General features: G+C 38.9%; 1 protein-coding gene across 1 annotated transcript in view; it reads right to left on the bottom strand.

The window, feature by feature from the left end:
* Positions 1–22,818, bottom strand: part of WDFY2 (WD repeat and FYVE domain containing 2) — a 182,287-nt gene that overhangs the window by 88,998 nt on the left and 70,471 nt on the right. Inside the window, exon 2 of the mRNA XM_019668888.1 lies at positions 7,583–7,650. Coding sequence (XP_019524433.1) covers positions 7,583–7,650 — 68 coding nt within the window. The remainder of the gene's footprint in view (positions 1–7,582; positions 7,651–22,818) is intronic.

Here is a 22,818-nt window from a genome sequence, read left to right as displayed (position 1 = left end):
AAAAAAAAAAAAAAGCGTTTTTCATTTAAATCAAATATTTTATGCACTCAACTAAAATTAACCTTTTGTTTTCTTTTAATTTAGTCTAAGAGACATCAACAAAATTACAGTGAACTAGCAGTGGTCACTTTTTCTCCCTGACTAATTTTAAGTTACAGTAAAGTGATCTATACAATAAATTTTAAATTACTCTAGGGCCGGCTGAGTGGCTCAGTTGGTTAAGAGCTGTCGCTGAGCTGCCAACAGGTGGCAGGAGGGTTCAGCTAAAAAAAAAGGTATAAATTACTTTGTGAGACGAAATCAAATAAGAGTATGTTAAATAAATGCTATAATTACTCATATTAATACATGTTATTTTTAGTTTGAATAATCTATGTTTTCCTTCATTTCCGTTAAAAACCAAAAGTTCCTTGGGCACCTTTCCTTCTTAGTAAACATAAAATTAAAAGGTCAGATTATTTTTGAAAATGTAAATAGTAAAAACAATAAATTGTTTTCACACATGGTTCCATAATATAACCAAAACAAAAGGAAATCAAAAGGAACAATATACTTTACAATTTCATAAACCAAGAAATTATTTGAATATGAAGTATTCACAAATACTTCATAACCAAGAAGTTATTTGAAATAAGATACAGATTAGACAATAGGATGGTGGGCCTTTCCTAATTATACACATATTCCCCTGTCAGCCAAGAAACTTCCTTAATTGAATTAAAGATATTGTCCAAAAGTCACCAAGACAAATACTACCTTATAAAAACAGAACTGCAAATCCATTATTTCAAATACCTTTCGTTCACTAACCTATCCCCATGAATTTTCCCTCAAACTCCCTTAAACCCAGCAGAAGAGGTTAGATAGCACATGAACCACCTTCAGTCCTAAATCACTGAAAGTGCTCCTTCCACCTCACCAATGGGAAAACTAACATTTGCAATTTACATACAGAATAATTCATTTCCATCCCAGATATAAAGCTTATGAACATATTAACCATTTTAATATTCTAAATCCTCAATGTCAAGTTATCTCATTGCTCTAGGACTATATAGTTCCAAAAAACGGGTAAAGGGAACCAATCCAGCCACACCCTCACGAATTAGTGAATCTTTCCTAGTCCCTCTGGGTTAAGATAAGCAATGACACTGCTAAACATCAAGAACGTGAAAGGACTTTACAAATATTTATTTGATATATCTCATAACCAAAATACTTTGGCAAAATTGAGAACAAAGAAAATGGACAGTTTACCTGTGAGGCTTCAGAGCAGAGAAAATGTAAAGGACTTGACCAAAGTTGATTCAACACATCAGTAGCAAAAATGAACGTCAAATACCAGTTTCCCACCCAGGCACAGGTTCTAACCTACAAGATATTTTGAATATAGTAGTCTCTCCTTATCCATGGGGGCTACTTCAAAGACCCCCAGTAAATGCCGGAAACCATGGAGTGTACTGACCCCTATACATTGTTTTTCCTATACGTACATACATACCTTTTCACTTAAAGGAAGCACTTTACAGCTTCTCTTTGGCATATCCAAATTGCCAGGATCACTACTCTTGCACTTTGGGTACATTATTAAGCAAAATAAGGACGACTTGCACACAAGCATTGCGACACAAGGACAGTCGATCTGATCCCTGAGATGGCTACTAAAAGACTAACGAGCGTATACAGCGTGGACATGCTGGACAAGGGATAATTCATGACCCGGGCAGGATGGGGCAGGACAGAGAGAGGTTTCATCACACTACTCAGGACGGTGCTCAATTTAAAACTTATGAATTATTTCTGGTATTTTCTATTTGATATTTTCGGACCATGTTTGACCAAGTTGACCGAAACTACAGGTAAGGGGGTACTACTGTACTCCAATCTAAAACAAAGCATATTTTTGGGCGAACTTAATGTAAACAGCAAGACTCTGTTCAATCTTCATCTCTCTATGCCTCTTAACTAAGATCACTTATTTAATACATTCCCTACTCCATTTCACAAAGAATTTCAAATGGCTTAAAAAGCAGGAACAATATAACCAAACAATAGAAGTAAGCAAAAAGTCATGGCTAAGGAAATATATATATTTATATATATAAATTAGAATAAAGATCTGCTGGGAAACATAACAGGTTCCATTTTTCACATATCCATAAAAACCATGTACCAGAGGTCCTTCGAAGTGCTCTCCAAACCTTTTTTGCCTCTTAACACATACACAGAAAGTTAGATTTGTACAGTCACTGCAGTAAATGGAAGACACTGCTAGGGCCCAAATGACTGGATCTCCCCAGCCCTGCTAAGGAGATCAGTCCTTGTGGCCGGTAAGCCATTTGGACCATCCCAATATGCTGTAGCATGCACAATGGTAAGCTCCACCTTAGAGAAAGCAAAGTGATTCTGGCCCTCTTATCTGAAAAATACTACTGCTTAGTGCTTCTCATGAAAAGGGTGCTAAGCACTAGGGTACACAAGTACTTCAAAAATCGCCATAGTGTACACATCGGTATGAGCTGAGAGCACGATGCATGAAGGCATTTCTGCGGAGGGCTAACACAAGTAGGAAAACTCACAATGCAGATGAGTAATTGGACTGCATATCCTTTATGCTGCCTTCATAGCCTTTCTCTCAACTGGGCTTTTGATATAAACTGGGAAGCAGACAGTTCAGAATTAGGTTTTTTCAGTGAGGACTAGAGTTCCTATACTTTAAAAGTTAGCCGAGCAAATGGTAAAGTGGCCATACTTGTGTGAAAACCAAGGGGTTCAACCACAACTTCAGACTGGGCAGTGGCATCCCACCAGGCCACGGCAGAGAGCTGGGAATGTGACAAAACAGGTCACTGTATGGCTCTGTTAGGTATGCTGCTTTTTATCTGTAGTTATCTTTAAAAAACTGTCTTCTGTTTTGCTTTCAGGACAAATTTATAAACACTTAGGAGCCAAAGTAAATGCCACCTGCCTGCCCTGGGAACAACAGAGCCCACGGTGGCTTATCCTACACACCTTCATTCCCAAGGCTCTGGCTTTCTTAACCTCCTATTCACGACCATCATTGGTAGCCAAGGTGTTTTACCTATTCTCCATGCCCAAGGGGAAAAGTTGGCAATAGATGCTCAGACACGATACCCAATACTTTAATAGAGTAAGAAAATCTCCAACACCTGCCACCCTAGCTTCTGTGAGATCTCTCTCCTCCATTCCTTTGTCTGACCTAGTTGGTAAAGTAAATCTAAAACATCTTAACCACGAAAACAGAAATGCCTGTGCTTTTCATGTGTGTGTGTTTTTCCTCTGTAGTGTGATACTAATGTGGTGGTTGAAATGGCACCTATTAGAAGCCTGAAACAAATAATCACACTTATGGATACAACTGAAAACCTCAGCTCTGTACGGTCAGGAAGGCTCCTTCTGGTTTCCAAGCCCAGGCAGGTCCCAGTTGGGTAGCTTGTAACTTGATCTTGTCACAGGCAATAAGCAGGTACTATGAGACATATGTCAGGAGGATATTATTTTTTGAAAGAATATTTGATAAGGAAATGCCCTTATTTCTCGCTCATCCATAAAAATCAGCTTATAGGAAACTAAAACAAGTCATCAGTCACCCCACATTCTCTAGAGGCAGCAGGGGTTTAAAATGGACATTCCTCAGGGAGCCTCTGTGATCTTGTGTCCATTATGCCCACTTTCCCTGTTGTAACACTCACCAAGCATCACGGATGGTACTTATTTTAGGTCTTCCTTCCCCATCAGACTACACACCATGAAGACAGGAATCATCGGCCATATTTAACCACCATATCCTTAGCACACTGCCTGGTGTTTAGTACAGAAGAAACATTTAAAATCTGTTGAATGAACTATCCAAAGAAATTAAGGAAAATAGAATAAATATTTCTTTCTGCTTTTCTTCTTTACTTGCCCTCACTTTTCTCAGACTATTTTCAGCTTCACACCACAGTGACACCAATAGGGACATGGCTCAGTCCTTTCTCTTTAAAGATCACAGAGACCCATGAGACACTGAACAGAGAGGAACTAGGAGGTATATGGTCAGGGCTAGGCTGAGTCACATACTTGCGGTTACAAGGAACAAAAACCCACTGGAGTGAACTTAAGCACAAATGGGCATATCCAGTAAGAGAAGTATCTCTTCAACTCAAAGGCAGAAGCAAGGCAAGTCCTCCAGAGGTTAGGAGGGTGAGGAGAAAAATATTCAGCATCACTTGCTCAGGATTCTCTCCCTCTGGAGCCAAGTGGTCCTTCCTCCATTGTTCACATTTCCTTTTAAGCAGGTCAACTTTCACTGTTTCTTTAAGCACACAAGTGCTTCACAGCTCTACGTGTTCCCAGCTCAAGGGACCAGCCTGAGATAAGACTAGCATCTCATACTCCAAATTCTAAATTCCTGGGAAAATCAGATTGGCTCAGGGGCAAGTAGCCTTAAGGAGGCAAGTGTGGTTTCTCCAGGCTCCGTCCTGCAGGGATGCGGGAGTTTCTCTGAAAAGACAAGGTATAGGACACTCCCAAAGCACTGGTTTTGCTTTTGATCATGACGTGCCTGCTCCTCATCTTTCTCTTGTCTCCCACTCCTGCAGGCTCACGTAGCCTTTTCACACTCGCACTTTCAGGCTCACTCCCTGCCATCTAACTTAGCCTTCACTATTCACTCTTTCCCATCTAATGCCTTCCGTTTCCTTCCCTCTATTAAACTTCAAATTCTTCTCAATGCTACACGTTAGTATCCTACCCAGAACATGACAAGTACTATATTTAAAAGGTATTCTAATGGACAAAATAAACAATTAAGTCATATATTATATGTACAAGGTATTTTATGTTTTTTTCGGAATTTGGAATGCTACTTACTGTTTACCACTATAAACACACAATATGGTCATATCTGCTTTGTGGTGTCTCTATTATAGCCTCCAGATACACTGGACCTTATCACTTATTTTGTAACTAATACCACATTAACTGTTATTTAAGGATAATACTAATCTCTTAACAAAACACCTTGCAAAACAAAGGATTGCAAAACAACTGCTTGGAAATTCAAAGCTATTTCAGATTTTGTGATTGACTGAAAATATAGCATATTTCATTATGCAATAAGATTCTGCACTCTCTCATGTTAAACAAAACTTAAATTCTTGCTCAGAGATCAGTGACTATGTTATCTAAATGCAAACGATTTCTAGGAACATAAAAGCCAATTTCTGACCGATTGTGAAGGACATAGCCTTTTGATCTTTTACCTCTCCACAGCAGTGGAGCCATCCAACAACGAAAAATTATCGAAATCATCTTGACCATATGAGCCTTGCTCATCAGCAAATCCTGGAACCTAGCTTGATGGCCTGTATACAGTAGGTGTGCAGTAAATGTCTGATCGACTAGAACATGTACTTCTATTTATGTATTTACAAATCAACACTATATATGCATGAGGCTTTACATGCATTCATATGAACATATGTAAATTGCCACAAGACAATGTCCTCAAACTTGAAAGAGCATTCAAATTACCTAGGGATCTTATTAAAATGCAGATTCTGATTCAGAAATCAGGAGTGGAAACCCAATATTTACATTTCTAGTAAGTTCTCAGGTGATCCTAATGTTGCAGGTCCACAGCAAACGAATCAATTTTTTACTCCCTTTAGTATGACATCATAGGTAAAATATGCAAATACTTAGAGGAGCCTTCTTCTCAAAGATTGTGTTCAGTCATTAGGAAAATTATAACAATGTTCTCAGGGAAATTCATCTTTATTATCAGATTCAAATCTTCAATAAGTATTTATTTATTGAACACCTATACTAGGCTCAGGAGCTATAGTAGCCTTTTAGTCATTCCTGCACACAGCTTAATAAATGATGAAAATGCAACACGAAGCTTTGCTGTATTCTCAGTGATATTCAAATAAAGAAAACATTAGAGAATGATACCAAAATGTGTATGGAAGTGTGTATGGGACAGGGGGTGGGTAAGCTATTGCTTAGGGTCCTGTGTCTTCATGAGGTTCCTATTAGCATTCATCTCAAGAAGATTCCTTGCTTGCTATTCCCAAGCCCTCATTATTCTGCACAGGTCCACCTCTCCTCTGTTCACCGTCATGAGAGCGACAGGTCTCTGGGGTCAACTTCAACTTTTTGGATTAAAGATGTTCCCCATTTCTTTCAGTGAGATACTGTGTCAAGTTTGATGAAACAGCAAGACCATAGCATAGATAAGACTGGTTCATACCACTTAAAAATCAGGGGGGAAAAAATCAGATAATTCGTTTCCCTTTCCATTTACCTAAGCCCCCATCACTACCACAGCTTAATAAGAAATTTCGCCTAGGGCCTTTGTCATATAATGGTGTCTGCTGGAGGCACAACAGGTAAGGGGCAAATATAACCACTCAGAATTATAAGAAATTTCTTCTTTACTAATGTAGGGTTGAGTACTGGCTTCAGCTTCGTGTTTATCATGCAAAATTTGAAAGAGATACAAAACCTCAAAGATAATTTGAAAATCACAGAAAACCATTACATCCTTAATAATTCATTTGTTCATAAACAGGCAAAATTGTTTTTATGTTATTACAATATTCTTTTGCCAGAGGCATAAACTTAATCACATCTACAATTTAGCATGATTTTGGTTGTACATTATGCCATGTACTCCTCAAACTCAGCTACTTTTAACAAGGGAAGAGGTGACTCTGCAGCAAACCAGAGGGTACATGAGCCCAAGCAACAAACCAGAGGGATTTTCCGAGGGCGTCAATTTTAGTTAAGATTTAAAGGAAGGGAAATAAGGGAAATGTTTACTAATACAACTGATAATGAATTTAAATAATTACTTTACACTAAAATAAACATGGAATAGGGTGCCCAAACTTCATTAATTTTAATGATAAAACACTAAGCTAAAAAGAAATTTCTTATTTTGGAGAGCCAGCTCTTCCCTCCGTGCAGGGGAACTTCTACCCGTGTATGAGTCTAAGAATCAATCATATCTTTTTTTTTTTTAAGTATATTTGAAAGATTCACTACTTATCAGTGCAAGGACATATTTCTTACATAAGATCTTGGGGAAATGAGGTTGACTTCTAACTAGAATGTTTCAATCCTAAGCAAATTCTTTTGAGAACTGAATGTTCAATGTTGAATGTTTTGAATTTGAGTAAATAACAACATTGCGAGCACAAATTTACTTCACAAATGTAATCACTGGACAAAATTTTGACTTGTCTAAGGAATTACTTTACAAAAAAAGTTAAACAAAAAGTTAGAAAACAGAGGGACACTGCTATAATCAGAAAGCCTATGCACTGCAGTCCTTCCATTAATCTCATTCAGAACCTATGAATATATCACCAATTTCAGAACAATTTTCTTATTTTACATATGGAGAGTTTTAGAAAATCTAAAATGATTTAATATGGTATTCTCCATTATAACAATAAGCCTAACCCTCAGGCATCCCTGCTCAGGAAGAAAATAAAGAGGAGGCAATCTTGGAAGGAAGGGGAGTTGGGGTCAATGTCTGGTTTTTAAAGACGGAAATCCGGATACTTACAAGGCATCATATGGTATATGCTTGGCCAATATTGTCCACTATCTCTCTTTAACCATACACGAACTGTCCTGCAACAGAAGAAAATGTGTGTTAAATCAAGTATTTTTAGTCACAGGAAAATTTTTATAAAAACTAAACCTCTTAATTAATACATACATACATGTTTATATGTAACATCTTAACTATGGTATATATATCTTAACATGTATATGTGATATATATACATACACATATATGCATGCATACCACATATACCTCTCTAAAGATTCTAAATTTAGGCTTGTATACATTAAGAACTATATGCAAGTCTTTAAATGTTATTTTCATATATGTCTATGTACACACATGTAATAGTGACAGTGGTTGCAAATTATTATTTTTGTTGTTGTTTTGCCTCTCTAAGTATGACTTTTGCCCTAGTCTGCTGGAAGCATTCATCTGCCTGGGGCGCTATTAGGTTTTAGTGCTGAAGGAAATGCAGAGAGATAAAATGAAGCAATATGCAGCGTGACACACACAGAAGGATTACACAGTAAGACCATAGTATTATAGGCCAGGCCAGCCATGTCTCGAGAGACAGTTTTTCCAAGCATGGTCAGGCAATAGCAAGCTCTGAGAATCACATTTCCTGAGCTGATGGGCTGGCCAAAGGGCCTACCATGGGGCAGAGTAATCCTGTAGCAAAGGCTATAAATGATGTGCCAGGCCAGCAGGCCAGATAGAGAGCTCAGAGAGGAAGAATGAAAGAGAGGAAGTAGTCAGGGAGCGCTGCTTAGGTTCTGACAACAGCCATACAGGTCTCACCATGAGTTACACCAGCCATGACATCATCTGCACATGCTGGCAAGGCAAACACAACTAGGAGGTAACAAGACATTGCTCCCCAGACCAGACGAAGTAGCAAACATCAAACTAAGGGACATGAGCAGCTCCCCACTGCTAGGAGATCATATATGCCATACTCCTTATCCCATCCTCTTAAACCATCCAAGGATAAAAAGCAGACAAAGACAGAGCATTTTTATCTCTGAAAATTGGACACTACCTAAAAAACAACTTAAGTGATCAAACTAGACTAAGTTTTAAATAGTGTTGGATTTTTCTCCACCTAATCAATAGGTCTTCTGTAAGAAGTGGTCAGAAAAAGACTAACTACAGAAACAATAAAGAAATGCCATTTTCTCTGCAGAGCCACAAGATACAGTGTAGTGATATATAGTGACACTACACAGACATGCAAAATTCCGTCTTTTTGGTCAACTGTCCCAATTTGTGATATGGACAGGTATAATGGTAAATAATTTCTAAGACGTAATTTGATACATACACTATTTATACACATATCAGCCTTTACTTATATAAATTCTTTCTACAATATATGCCAGTATTTTTTTTAACACTATTTGTGTTTCTTTTTCTTTTTTTTTTTAAAGAATTTATTGGGGAATCAGGGGAAGGAGAACAAACAAGTTGCTGTTGTTTTGTTCTTCAGACTAGTTGTGGAGGATGTCGCTTCACTGGCCCAAGCTGGCACCATCATTGCACTCTTCCCAGGGGAGGCAGATCAGTCGCCAGCTTCTGGACAGCTGCTCACAGTGGCTGCTGGCCGCTCACGCTGGCTGCCGGCCACACACAGTAGCCCATGGCAACCCACTGCCACAGGGACTGCAGCCTACGCCATCACCCTTGACCCACGGCAGCCCAGCTCCAGGTTGAGCTGTTGTTCAGCATCTTAGCTGTAGAGGGCAGTGTCACTGGCCCTCATATGTGGGATCCGAACCGGGGCCCTCTGGCATCCCAAGCCAGCTCTTAACCAACGCACCACTCAGCCAGCCCGCCAGTATGTTTTTATATGGAGATTATTACCTCAACAAGAATACAAGAGTGACATCATGGAAAATGGCAGAGTAGGGAGTTCCAGGAATCAGTCCCTATACCAAATCAACTATTGAGCTGGCAAGAAGTGTCAGAATCACTATTACAAAACTCTAGTCCAGTTAGATACTTGCAGCACACAAGGCAATGCTTGTGAAGAAAAAGCCTGCTATATGTTAGTGAATTTCATCTTTTGCTAGCTGCTACCATCATGAATGCTCCACCCCTGTAGCAGACAGTTGTGGGGACAGTGGCCCATGTTCACTGAGTGCCTTGCTGGTAACAAGATGGGAACCCTGTCCTCCAAATTTTGGTGATGAGTGTTTTGATTTGCCTGGCAGTTCACTGAAAGACTAGAAAGGAGATTGGCCATTGTTTCAATCCCCTAGGACTGAAGGGCTTCCCACACAATGTCTGCCAAAAGAATTTAAAGAAACAAAAGATCTTTTTTTCCATTATTAAGTCCATACATTAAAAAAAATCACTGGTTTACCTCAGCGATAAGAGAACAAAAATGTCAAAGATAGCATATAACAAGAAATATATTCATTGCAAATATAGTTTGGAAAAGTTGCTAAACAGACAGCTGAAGCATTCTCTGGAGGAGAAAGAATGTGATTTTCAAAGTTACTGCATTATAATATTTAAAATATCCAGTTCTCAACAAAAAATTGTGAAGTATACAAAGAAACAGGAAATGGCCCATTCATAGGAAAAAAGAAAGTGACAAAATCATGGACACAGAAGTCCAAACATTGACTGGACTTACTAGACAAAGACTTTAAATTAACTCTCTAAATACATTCAAAGAGCTGAAGGGAACCACCAAGAACTATAGGAAATCATGACAAGGATATACGAACAAGTAGGGAATATGAATAAAGAGATAAAAATTATAGAAGGGAATCAATTAGAAATTCTAGGACTGAAAAGTACAATAGCTGAAATGAAAAATTCACTAGAGAATGCAACAGCAGGTTTGAGAAGACAGAAAAATCACCCAACTTCAAGATAGGACAACTGAAATTACCTAATCTGAGGACAAAAAATAAAAATGAATGAAGAAAAATGAATAGAACCCAAATGACCTATAGGACACCATTAAGTGTACATGAGGAGAAGACAAAGGGGCAGAAAAATATTTGAAGAAAAATGGCTGAAAACCTCCCAAATTTGATGAAAGATATGAAATCTACATGGCCAAGAAGCTCAACAAACTCCAAGAAGGATGAACTCAAAGAGACCCAGAAGAGACACGTAGTAATCAAACTGTTGAAAGCCAAAGAGAAAAATCCTGAAAGCAGAAAGATTTTTTCTTCATCTGATGAAAGATTTCATCAGAATCCTGGGAGTCAGGACACTATGAGAAGATAATGTGCTTAAAGAAAAAATACTGTCTACTAAGAATTCTGTGTCTGTCAGAACTATTCTTTAAAAGTGAAGAAAAACTCAAGACACTTCCAGATAAGCAAAAGCTAATGAAGTTCATTGCTAATAGGCCTTCCCTAAAAGAAATGTTAAAACAAATTGTTCGGGCTGAAAGAAGGGCTGAATAGATAGTACTTGAAGCCACACAAAGAAATTAAGATCATTGGTAAAGGCAACTACAATACAAAGGTAAGTATAAAAGCTAGTATTGTGCATTTTGTTTGTAACTTTTATTTCCTGTGTGAACTTAAAAGACACACACATAAATCAAGAATGTTAAGCCTATGTTAATGGGACTACAATGTGTAATTTACAATCACAACAAAAGGAAGAGCTGAATAGCAGCAGAGTATACGCTATAGAAGCATAGTTAGTAGCAATTCAAACTAGATTGTTGTAAATTTAAGATGTTAAAAATCCCCTTGGTAACCACTAAGAAATAAGTAAAAAATATACAGCAGAGAAAAAGAAGAAATCAAAATGGTACACAAGAAAGAATTCGATAAAAAATAAAGAGATAGTTGGGGAACTGGCAAACAAAAAAGAATGTGACATAAAAAATTTTAAAAATAACAATAAAATTTAAAAAAATAAGCAAAATGGCAAAAGTCCTTTCTTATCAATAATTACTTTAAATGTAAATGGATTGAGCTCACAAATTAAAACATAAGTAGTGGCAGAATTTAGAAAACATCTGACTTTATGTTCCTTAAAAGAGATGCACTTTAGACTCTCAAACACAAACAGGTTGGAAGTGAAAGGATGGAAAAAAGATATTCCATAGAAGTAATAAACAGAATAAAGCTGGAATAACTACACTAATAACAAACAAAATGTTTTTAAGTAAAAAATTGTTACAAGTGATAAAGGATACTATGTATTGACAAAAGGGCCAATTCATCAAGAAGATACATTGTAAATATATATGTACCTAAAACAGCCACAAAAGATATCAAGTAAACACTGAAAGGATTGAAAGGAGAAATCCAGTTTTTTCAAAAGTAATTGGAGGGCCGGCCGAGTGGCGCGATGGTTAAGAACTTGCTTGGGATGCCAGAGGGCCCCGGTTCGGATCCCACATATGAGGGCCAGTGAACACTGCCCTCCACAGCTAAGATGCTGAACAACAGCTCAACTTGGAGCTGGGCTGCCGTGAGTCGCCGGCGACGGCGTAGGCTGCAGTCCCTGTGGCAGTGGGTTGCTATGGGCTACAGTATGTAGCCAGCAGCCGCAGTGAGCGGCCATCCAGAAGCTGGCGACTGATCTGCCTCAACCGGGAGGAGCGCAATGATGGTGCCAACTTGGGCCAGTGAAGCAATGTCCTCCACAAGTAGACTGAAGAACAAAACGACATCAACTTGTCTGTTCCCCTTCCCCCAATTTCCCAGCACTGTTCCCATCCCCCCAATTCCCCAATAAAAATCTTTAAAAAAAAAAAAAGTAATTGGAGACTTCATTCTATCACTTTCAATAATGGGTAGAACCTCTAGACAGAAGATCAAAAAGGAAATAGGACTTGAACAACACTATAAACCAACTACACTTAACAGACATAGAGAACACTCCACCCAAAAAAAGCAGAATATGCTTTTTTCTAAAGTGCACATGGAACATTCTCCAGGATAGACCATATGTTAGGCCATAAAACAATTCTCAATATATTTTAATAGACCGAAATCATACAAGGTATCTTCTCCAACCACAAAGAATTGAAACACTAAAATCAATGAGGAAAACTGGAAAAATCACAAATATATAGAAATTAAACAACATAACCTTAAACAACTAATGGACCAAAGAAGAAATCACCAGAAAAATTAGAAAATACTTTGACATGAAAGAAAATACAAACACAACATACCAAAATTTATAAGGGACAGCAAAAACAGTATAGGGAAATTTATAGCTATAAATGCCTTCATTAAAATAGAAGATCTCAAATTGACAAGCTTTACGCAACTAAAAAAAAAAAAAAAAAGAGCAAACCAAACCAAAGCCAGCAAAGGAAAGTAAATAATGAAGATCACACCAGAGAATAACAAAATCGCCAAAGAATAACAAAATCGAGATTAGAAAATCAATAGAGAGAATCAGGGAAACCAAAAGTTGGTTCTTTGAAAAGATCACCAAATAACAAATCTTTACCTATACTGATTACAAAAATCAAAGAGAGGATATAACTAATTAAAATCAGAAATTAAAGTGGGAACATTACTACCTATGTTAAGAAAATTAAAGGGATTGTAAGAGAATACTATGAACAGTTGTATGCCAGCAAATTTGATAATGCAGATCAAATGGAAAAAATTGTAATCTACCAAAACTAACTTAGAAAAGACATAGATAATCTCAATCAACCTATAACAATAGAGATTAAATCAATAATCAAAAACCTCCTCAAAAATAAAAGTTCAGGACCAGATGGCTTCATTGAACTCAACCAAACATTTAAAGAAAAATGAACAAAAATCCTATTCAAACTTCCAAACAACAGAAGAGGAGGAACTACTTCCTAACACATTTTATGAGGCCAGCATTATCTGATAACAAAGTCAGACAAAGAACCAATTACAGGCCCATACCTCTTATGAAGATAAAAAAAACAAAACAAAAAAATCCTCAACAAAATTCTAGTAAACTAAATCCAACAGCACATGAAAGAATTACACACCAAGACCAAGTGGAATTTGTCACAGGAATGCAAGAGTGGTTCAACATAAAAAGTCAATCAGTGTAATAACACAACACATTAACAGAATGAAGGGGAAAAACATACATGATCATCTTAATAAACACAGAAAATCATTTGACAAACTTCAACAACTTCTCATGATAAATAAAACTCAGCATACTAGGAATAGAAAAAATTTTTTTCTTAACCTGTTAAAAGGTATTGTTTAAAAAACTGATAGCTAACATCATACTCGATATTTAAAGTTGGGAAGTTTTCTCCCCTAAAATCAAGTATAAGACACGGATGCCCAACTTTCACTACTGTTATTTAACATTACTGGAAGTCCTAGCCAGAGTAATTAGGCAAATAGAAGAAATAAAAGGCATCCAAATTGAAAAGGAAGAAGTAATTTGCAGACGACATGATTCTGCATATAAAAATCCCAAAGAATGCACAATAATAAACAAAAGACTAATAAAGACTAATAAACAAATTAAACAAAATTGCAATGTACAAGATCAACACTCAAAAGTCAGATGTGTTTCTATACGCAAGCAATGCACAACGTGAAAATGAAATTAAGAAAACAATTCCAAAAAATAAAACACCTAGGAATAAATTTAACCAAGAAATTGAAGGACCTGTACACTGACAACTACAAAACATTGCTGAAAGAAATTAAAGAACACACAAATAAATGAAAAGACATTCCATGTTCATCAACTGGAAGACTTAATATTAAGATGTGGCCTCAAATAGCCACAATATTGGAAAAGAAAAAGTTGGAGGACTCCCACTTCCTTATTTCAAAACTTACTACAAAGTTAAAGTAGTAACAGCAGTGTAATACTAGCATAGGAAAAGACATGTGGATCAGCAGAGTACAGTGAGAGTCCAGCGATAGATAGGCCCAAACATCTATGGCCAATGAATTTTTGACAAAGGTGCCAGGATGCTTCAATAGGAAAAGAACAGTCTATTAATGGTGCTGAGATAACCCATATACAAAAATTAACTCAGGATGGATCAATGACCTAAATATTGCAGCTAAAATATAGAACTATTAGAGAAGAACACAGGAGTAATCTTCAAGACCTTGGATTCGGCAATGGATTCTTGGATTTGACACCAAAGCCGGAACACAAAAGAAAAAACTGGACTTCGTAAAAATTAAAAGCTTTTGTGCAACAAGGGACATCATCAAAGATGATGAGAGGACAATCTGCAGAATGGGAGAAAATGCTTGCAAATTATATATGTGATGGGGGTTTACTGCCCACACAAGGAACTGCTGTAATTCAACAACAACAAAAGGACTAACAACCCAATTAAAGGGTGGGCAAAGGACTTGAGTGGACATTTCTCCAAAGAAGATAAACAAATAGCCAACAGCACATGAAAAGATGTTCTACATCATTGGTCAGTAAGGAAATGCAAATCAAAACCACAATGATATACCATTTCACACTTACTAGGAAGATGAAATCAGTAATTTTTAAAACAGAAAATAACAAGTGTTGTAGAAGCTGTGGAAAAATAGGAGCCCTCGTACACTGCTGGTAGGAATGCAAAATGGTTTGGCAGTTCCTCAAAAAAGTTAAACAGAATACCACATAATCCACTAATTCCACTCCTAGCTATATACCCAAAAGAACTGAAAACAGGTATTCAAATACTTGGTTCATGTATGTTCATAGCAGCACAATTCACAACAGTCAAAAGGTGGAAACAACCAAACGCCTATCAGCAGTTGAATGAGTAAACAAATTGTGGTACATACATATATGCAATGGAATTAACATTGGCCATCAAAAGGAAGGAAGAACTGATACATGCTAAACTTGGGTGAACCTCAAAAACATTATGCTAAATAAAAGAAACCAGACAAATAAGGTTGTATGATTCCTTTTATACAAAGGGTCTTAAACAGACAAATCCATAGGGACAGAAAGTAGATTAGAGGTCACCAAGGGATGAAAATGAGGGGAATGGAGAGTGATTATTTAACGGGTAATGGAGTGTTCTTTTGGAGTGATGAAAACGTTTTGAAACCAGAGAGGTGCTGGGAGCCCACTAAAGGCATGCCCTAAATGCCAAGATGAATCATATGCTTTAAAGTGGTTAATTATTTGTTTTGTAAATTTCACAATAAAAATTTATGAAGAAAAATTAATACAGGCTTTGCCCTGGAGTTGGGCAATCATCTTTGATCATGAGACAACAGACTTGAGGACAAAAGCTGACATGCTCAGGACAGAAGAGATGAAAGCCAGAAAGAGCCTGGCCTCAGTAACACCACTGAGCGACCAACCCTTTAGACTAACCTTAGACTTGTTTGTGATATGATTCAATTTCTTTTTCCCTGAAGCCACTGTTAGGTTGATTTTGTTACCAGGATCTAAATACATGTTAACTGATAGAGAGGATGAAGGAAAGTCATGTCTTTCCTTAGGTTTTGGCTTTTTCCAAATACATGGATGATACTGTCCATTCACTGAGATGAGCAACACTGGGAAAGGACCAGACTTGGGGTGAGAATCATGAGTTCAATTTGGAACATTTGAGTTGGAGGTGTCTTTGAGTTTGACAAGCGCTCCTAATTAGTGAAAAATGAGAATTATAATAAGAGCCTATTACGTGAAGTGTAAGGTTCTTCACACGGTGCTTGGCACATATCAAGCACTTAATAATTGCCAACAATTATTATTGTCATTATCACTGTTGTTTAAAAATGCATTAACCAACCATAGCTTGTGAGAATTCAAGATCCAAAACCTTTCCTGTTTTGTGAACATATTGAACATTTTAATCCTTGATGTATGAGATTTTACACTCAATCTAATCTATAAATTGTCCTGTAAATTATTTATCTATTCCTTTATGTATTTCTTTCACATGTACTAAGCAGCTGCTATGTCCAGGCACTGTGCAGGAGCTCCACGTGGACACAGAAGTAAACATATCATTAAATAAACGAGAGATAAGAGCTGTGAGCTATCTTCTATCTATATAAGGCCACGTAGGAAAGGTGAGGAATCTATGAGTATGTGAGGAACGGCAGCAGGGGCAAGAAGTGCTGATTCCGGAAAGATGGCATTATCTATTATTTCATTTATTTCCTTCATCACACTAACCACAATTTCTTATGTGATCTACCTACATGTAAATGTGTTTATTATCTGACTCTCCCACTAGAAAATAAGCGTGAGGATTAAGAACATTCTTTTCCTGCTCACTGTTGTATACCCAGAGCCTAGCAGAGTTCACGGCACATGGCAAATATATGAAAAATATTTGTTGTATGAATGGAAGTAGGTGTTAGTTAATGGTAGCAGAAACTGCTGGTTGCCTACACTAAATTCATTTCCTCTTCTTCCTTCACAGCAGTTATACTCACCTGAGAGGGTTGGGCAGAGCACAAAGGCTAATGAATAGAAGACAACATACCTCAAGCTAGACAAGATGGTTGGCAGTTTATTTGCTATGGATACTACTATAAGTGAAGAAAAAGAAGTCTACAGGGCTTTTCAAAGGACTGTATTGCTAGCAAAATCCCAAACGTGGTCTTCCAACAAGCCCACAGAATAAGTGTGATTATTAATCTCTTGTTATAGTTGAGGTGCTGAAGCACAGAGAGGCCAAGGTTATACAGAGCCACAATTTGAACCCAGGCAATCTAACTTCAAAGGTTGCTCTCTCAACCACTACACTATGCAGGACTGTTCCCTAATATGGCAATTACATGTGGAGCTGTGTGCACATAGGTTGTTACACTACTGTACAAATAATGTTAGCTGAATCAATGCCTGTGGTCTCTAAGATGCATAAATTACAAGGTGATATATATCATGTATATTGTGTATCACATACATCATGTATAACATGTGTATCACATCATGTGTGTCATGTATATCATGTCAGGTATATAGTGTATATCATGGATATCATGTATCATGTATATCATATATATTATATATATATTATATATATATCACCTTATAACTTATGCATCTGAGACACCACGGGCATTGATTCAGCTAGCATCACAGTAGTGTTAACAACCCACATACTTTGTTGTTCTTTTCCTAATAAACTCTAATACCACTTTGTAAAAAAAAAACAAAAAACAACCTATGTGCACATAGCTCCACATGTAACCACCACTCAAATGATCTATAGTTATAAATTTAAGATATATATAATTTTATATATATTAATAATATATATTAGTAATTAGTTACATATATATGTTTTTGTGTGTGTATCTATATACACACACACACACACACACACAAACACATATATATTAGTAACAGTGTTTCCAAAAATCCCAGTAAAAAAGATACACGTCAATATAGCTAGTACAGGTATGTTGTAAGATTTTTTAAATAGCTATACAGGTCAAAAGGGTGGCAAGATAATATTAGTTCAATTTTAATAATAATAATAAACATTTTTACAGAAATAATAGCCCCCAAAACGCTTTGCATGTACACTTCATCCTTACATTACCCCTATGAAACAGAAATCATCCTTTAGAGATAAAGATACGAGTATAAGGCCCGGAGAGCTTAAGCAATTTGCCCTAACTAGTGGGTGGATGCAATTATTTTAAATTCTGTGCTCCCTTCACTAAATATACTACCTTCCTCACACCAACATGTATTAAGGGCAATCGATACATTTTACAATCTAAAAATAAAATTATATAAAAATATTTGTTCCCTTATCTTCAGAGATATAAGAGCAATTCAAAAAAGAAAACAGGTATGGCATCCTAAAGGTCAAATGCACAAATGGGATGGCTAGGAATTTCATAGATAAATGTAAATTCCACTAATCAAAGCCTATAAGTATTAATTTCTATGAAAATTATATTTAAAAAGCAATGCAAAAAGCTTTTAATATTAGGTTGTTGGAAAAGTCATGACGCATTTGTGCAACGAAAAACAGAAAAAAAATAAGTCATGACTTTTCCAACAACCCTATAGTAAGTGAAACCTTCCTTGAAAAAAAAATTTAAGAAAAAAACAGCTGTGATGCAGAGTCTTAGTTAAGCCAGTAGAGGTCAGTGGAGGAGGAAAACGCATGACCATGCAGAAAGGCAGGGCAACTGCACTGCACCCCCACCCCCACCCCCCGCACGCGCGCGCACACACACACACACACACACACACACACACACACACACACAAAGCCCTGGGTTTGCAGGAAGCAGACAGGGCCACATACACTGCACCATCCATCCACCTTGCAGGGTCCTGTTTTCTTCTCCCCCTGCCTCTTCCTCTCCCTCAAGCTCTCAGCACTAGGCAGAAACAGACACTGGAAAAGTTGGGAGAGAGAAGCAATGCTCACCTCAAAAACAGGAAGGAAGGGCCGGCCGAGTGGCTAAGTTGGTTAAGAGTTGGCTTAAGAGCTCGAGCTCTGAGCAATGGGGCCACCGGCTGGATTCCCACATGGGCCAGTGATGCTGCGCCCGAGCTGAGCTGTCACTACACTGTCAACAGGTGCCAGGATGGCTCAGCTGGTGTAGCAACAAGATTTCCTGTTCAATGGTGGGCTATGCCCACCCACAACTAAGACTGAACTCGGCACCTTGAGCTGAGCTGCCGCCCGGATGGCTCAGTGGATTGAGCGTGCGCTCTTAACAACAAGGCTGCTGGTTCAACTCCCGCATGGGATGGTGGCTACACCCACCCACAACTAAGATTGAACTCAGCACCTTGAGCTTAGAGGCCACGAGCTGCCGGTGGGAAGCCAGATGGCGACTGGCGCCCTCCACAACGAAGACTGAAGAACAACTTGGCTGGTCCCCTTCCCCAAATCCCCAACACTGTTCCCCTCCCCTAATTCCCCAATAAAATCTTAAAAAAAAAAAAAAACAAAAACCAGGAAGGACGACAATACCCCCCGGTGGGCCTCAAACAGTTCATCAGTTGGGCTATTTTGAAAACAGCACCATCTTATCCTATGTTGGACACAGTTGACCACATTTCACAGGTAAAAATTACTTTAAAATATTATCCTTAAATATTATTCCTTAAACCTAAAAAAGTTTTGCTTTTTTTAAGGTTAAAACACATGTTTGACAAACTGTAGCATTTATCAAATCGCTATGATACGTGCTGGTTTGCTCCTTGACTGAGCTCTAAATAAAATCAGAAAAGGAACCACATTTTATCATACTTGGCACCTATCCCAGGGCCAAGCCCCACACCATGTCCAAAACTGGTGCTCATCATTTGTGACAGAGCAAAAGGATCAGTGAAAAAGCCCTCCCTATAGTCACTCCCCTCTCCTCTGTCCAGTCAGGAAGTTCTCTGAATGCATCTGCACAGAGGCCTTGTGCAGAACCGCAGCACAGAAGCTGGGCTGACACCAAGCTATCTGTACATGGTGCTCGTGAGATGATGGAAAGGAACTATAAATAAACCCTTAATTTTAATCTTACACCTGCAGCATCTACTAGAACGCTAAAGAAATGAGAAAGGGAATGGTATTCCCATGCTACTTCATTCCACCCCAATTCCCTCCAAAGAGCCGAATCCAGTGCCTGCCTAAGCTACAATCTAGTTCAACTGTAGGACGGCTGTGTACTCCTCACAGGCAGCCCTCAGCCCAGGAGCCAGTATGATCACACAGAGGGTTCTGGCCTCAAATGTTCAATCAAGCAGGGGAGTCAGATGTTCCCTTTATGAGATCCTCTGAATTTTAGTTTGACTTCCTTGTTTTGAAATGTGCTGATACACATTAGATGGCAGTCGAGTTTAGTTAGACCCAGTTGCTGAACTGTGTGCATGTGTGTGACTGTGTCTATGCACACACACATACATGTGTGTATATATGTAGCTAAGCACCACACCAGGTCCACTCCCCCTCCCTCCCACCCAGGAAAAATATACCCTTTGTTCTACGTTCTATTAATCTTTTAAGTACACTTATACCGATGGGGACAATAAACTACAGGGATTGGAACAACTTGAATTTCCCAAGACTATTAAAATCTAAAAGTTAGGAATTCTGCCTCACAATGCGCTTATAGACATTCAATCATTAACTTGATCATTAATTCATTCAACATTTATTAAACACCTACTAGGTACTAGTGTGTGAAATACACAAAGGAAAAACAAGTGTCGCCTCATTCTCCAAAGCTCACTGCCCACTGGGGGAGACAGGTCACAGAGCATTACAACACAGCCAGGTAAGAGCTAAGGTAGGGAGATGGCCGTGCTGTTACAGGAGCACATGGGGCATCTAACTCTGATAATGGAGCCTGGGTTAGGGGCTATTAGACAGCTTCCCAGAGATGATGGTGTCCGAAATGCAGGATGAGGGGGCATTTATCAGGGGAAAGGGGAAGAGGCAGAGGGAGAGGGATCGCCTTCCTGGCAGGGAGAGCAGCGTTTGAGCACAGGGAGGGAAGCATAGGCAGGGAAGAGGCAAAGTGGGAGCAACGAGAAACCAGCCTGGACAAAGGAGCAGGCAGCAGGCCACTGAGGGCTTTCTCTGCCACACTGAAGGGTCTGGATTTTACCTTGCGGATAATGGGGAGCCACTGGAGGATAAGCAGCCTGTCACAACACCATAATGTTTTTGTTTGTTTGGAGGAAGCCTGTGAGGGGCACTGGAGTTTGCATCCCCCCCCACCCCCCCAAGAAATATGCCTTTTGGGATATTACTTTAAGCTGGTTATTTTTAAGAAACAAAAAACTCAGGGCCGGCCAAGTGGCGCGATGGTTAAGAACTGGCTTGGGACGCCAGAGGGCCCCGGTTCAGATCCCACATATGAGGGCCAGTGACACTGCCCTCCACAGCTAAGATGCTGAACAACAGCTCAACCTGGAGCTGGGCTGCTGTGAGTCGCCGGCGACGGCGTAGGCTACAGTCCCTGTGGCAGTGGGTTGCCATGGGCTACCATATGTAGTCAGCAGTCAGCGTGAGCGGCCAGCAGTCGCAGTGAGCGGCCGTCCAGAAGCCAGCGACTGATCTGCCTCACCCGGGAAGAGTGCAATGATGGTGCCAACTTGGGCCAGTGAAGCAACATCCTCCACAACTAGACTGAAGAACAAAACGACAGCAACTTGTCTGTTCCCCTTCCCCCAATTCCCCAGCACTGTTCCCATCCCCCCAATTCCCCCAATAAAAATCTTAAAAAAAAAAAAACAAAAAAAACTCAGAAAGAACCTTTGACCCTCCCCTCTTTAGCTGCCTCGAGGAGAAATTCGGATAGAACAAACTGCTTCAGGAAGGGAACCTTAGCATATTTACCTTGATCTATGAATAAAGTGTAGCAGACAAGGAGTATCCAAGCAAATCAGTTTGTTTGATTCCCCCTCTGTCATTGTTTCTGGGTGCCCCGGGCAAGTATTTGATTATATGTTTGTTCTTTCTCATCTTTCTCATCTACCTGTGAGTTGCCTACCTTCCCTTTGAAGTCCCAGACCCCTGCCTGCCTCTCCTTAGTCCAGAATGGCATATAAGCCTCGACTGCCCAATGCATGCCTTAGGGTCCCATATTCTTATGAAACCCCTGTATGTCCATGCTTAATAAATTTGGTCATATTCTATTAATGTCTCATTAATTTGATTAGAAGAACTTAGAAAGGTGGGAGAAAAATTATTTTTCTGCCCCAGTACCCGGAAGAAGCCTCATTGCACTAAGGGAACCAGTTTGGAGGCTGTGGGAAGAAAATCAGACAAAAAAGAATGAGGCTCTAAAAGAAAGAGAGCAGATTTTAGAGCATTTAGGAAGTAGAAGCATCTAGACTTAGGGGATGACCGGCTGTGGGGTGCTGCGTGAATAGTGGTGCCATTCATCAAGAAGTGATTTTCGTGAAAGGCAATGTTGACTTCACCTAGAACTTGCAGAGTCTGGGAACGATCCACCTTGGGCTGCTGAGGAGTGAGCTGCCTACCTGGAGTCCAGGGGTGAGGCCTGAGCTGAAAATTAAGATTTGAGAGTCAACAGCGCATAAGCAGTAGCTAAGTCACTGGTAAATAAGAAGAAAGGGGGGCCAAAGACAAACCCTTGAGTAACACAAACAGTTAAGGGGTATAGAATGAAAAAGATCTGCGAAGACCTTAGCATGGACCACCAAGGAAGAAGAAAAATTCTTCTCAGCCATAGCATGTGTCCTAATTTTTGGCTCAGAAAATAAGGTCATTATAAACATACCTAAGAATTGAACCAAATTCACAGTGCAAACATGCGGAGGAGGAGGAGGAGGAGGAGGAGGAGGAGGAGGGGGAGGAG

This window comes from Hipposideros armiger, unplaced genomic scaffold, assembly GCF_001890085.2.
Source record: "Hipposideros armiger isolate ML-2016 unplaced genomic scaffold, ASM189008v1 scaffold_541, whole genome shotgun sequence".
NCBI classification, from domain to species: domain Eukaryota; kingdom Metazoa; phylum Chordata; class Mammalia; order Chiroptera; family Hipposideridae; genus Hipposideros; species Hipposideros armiger.
Note: the sequence above shows the minus strand (reverse complement) of the source record. Positions and strands in the feature narration are given on the sequence as shown.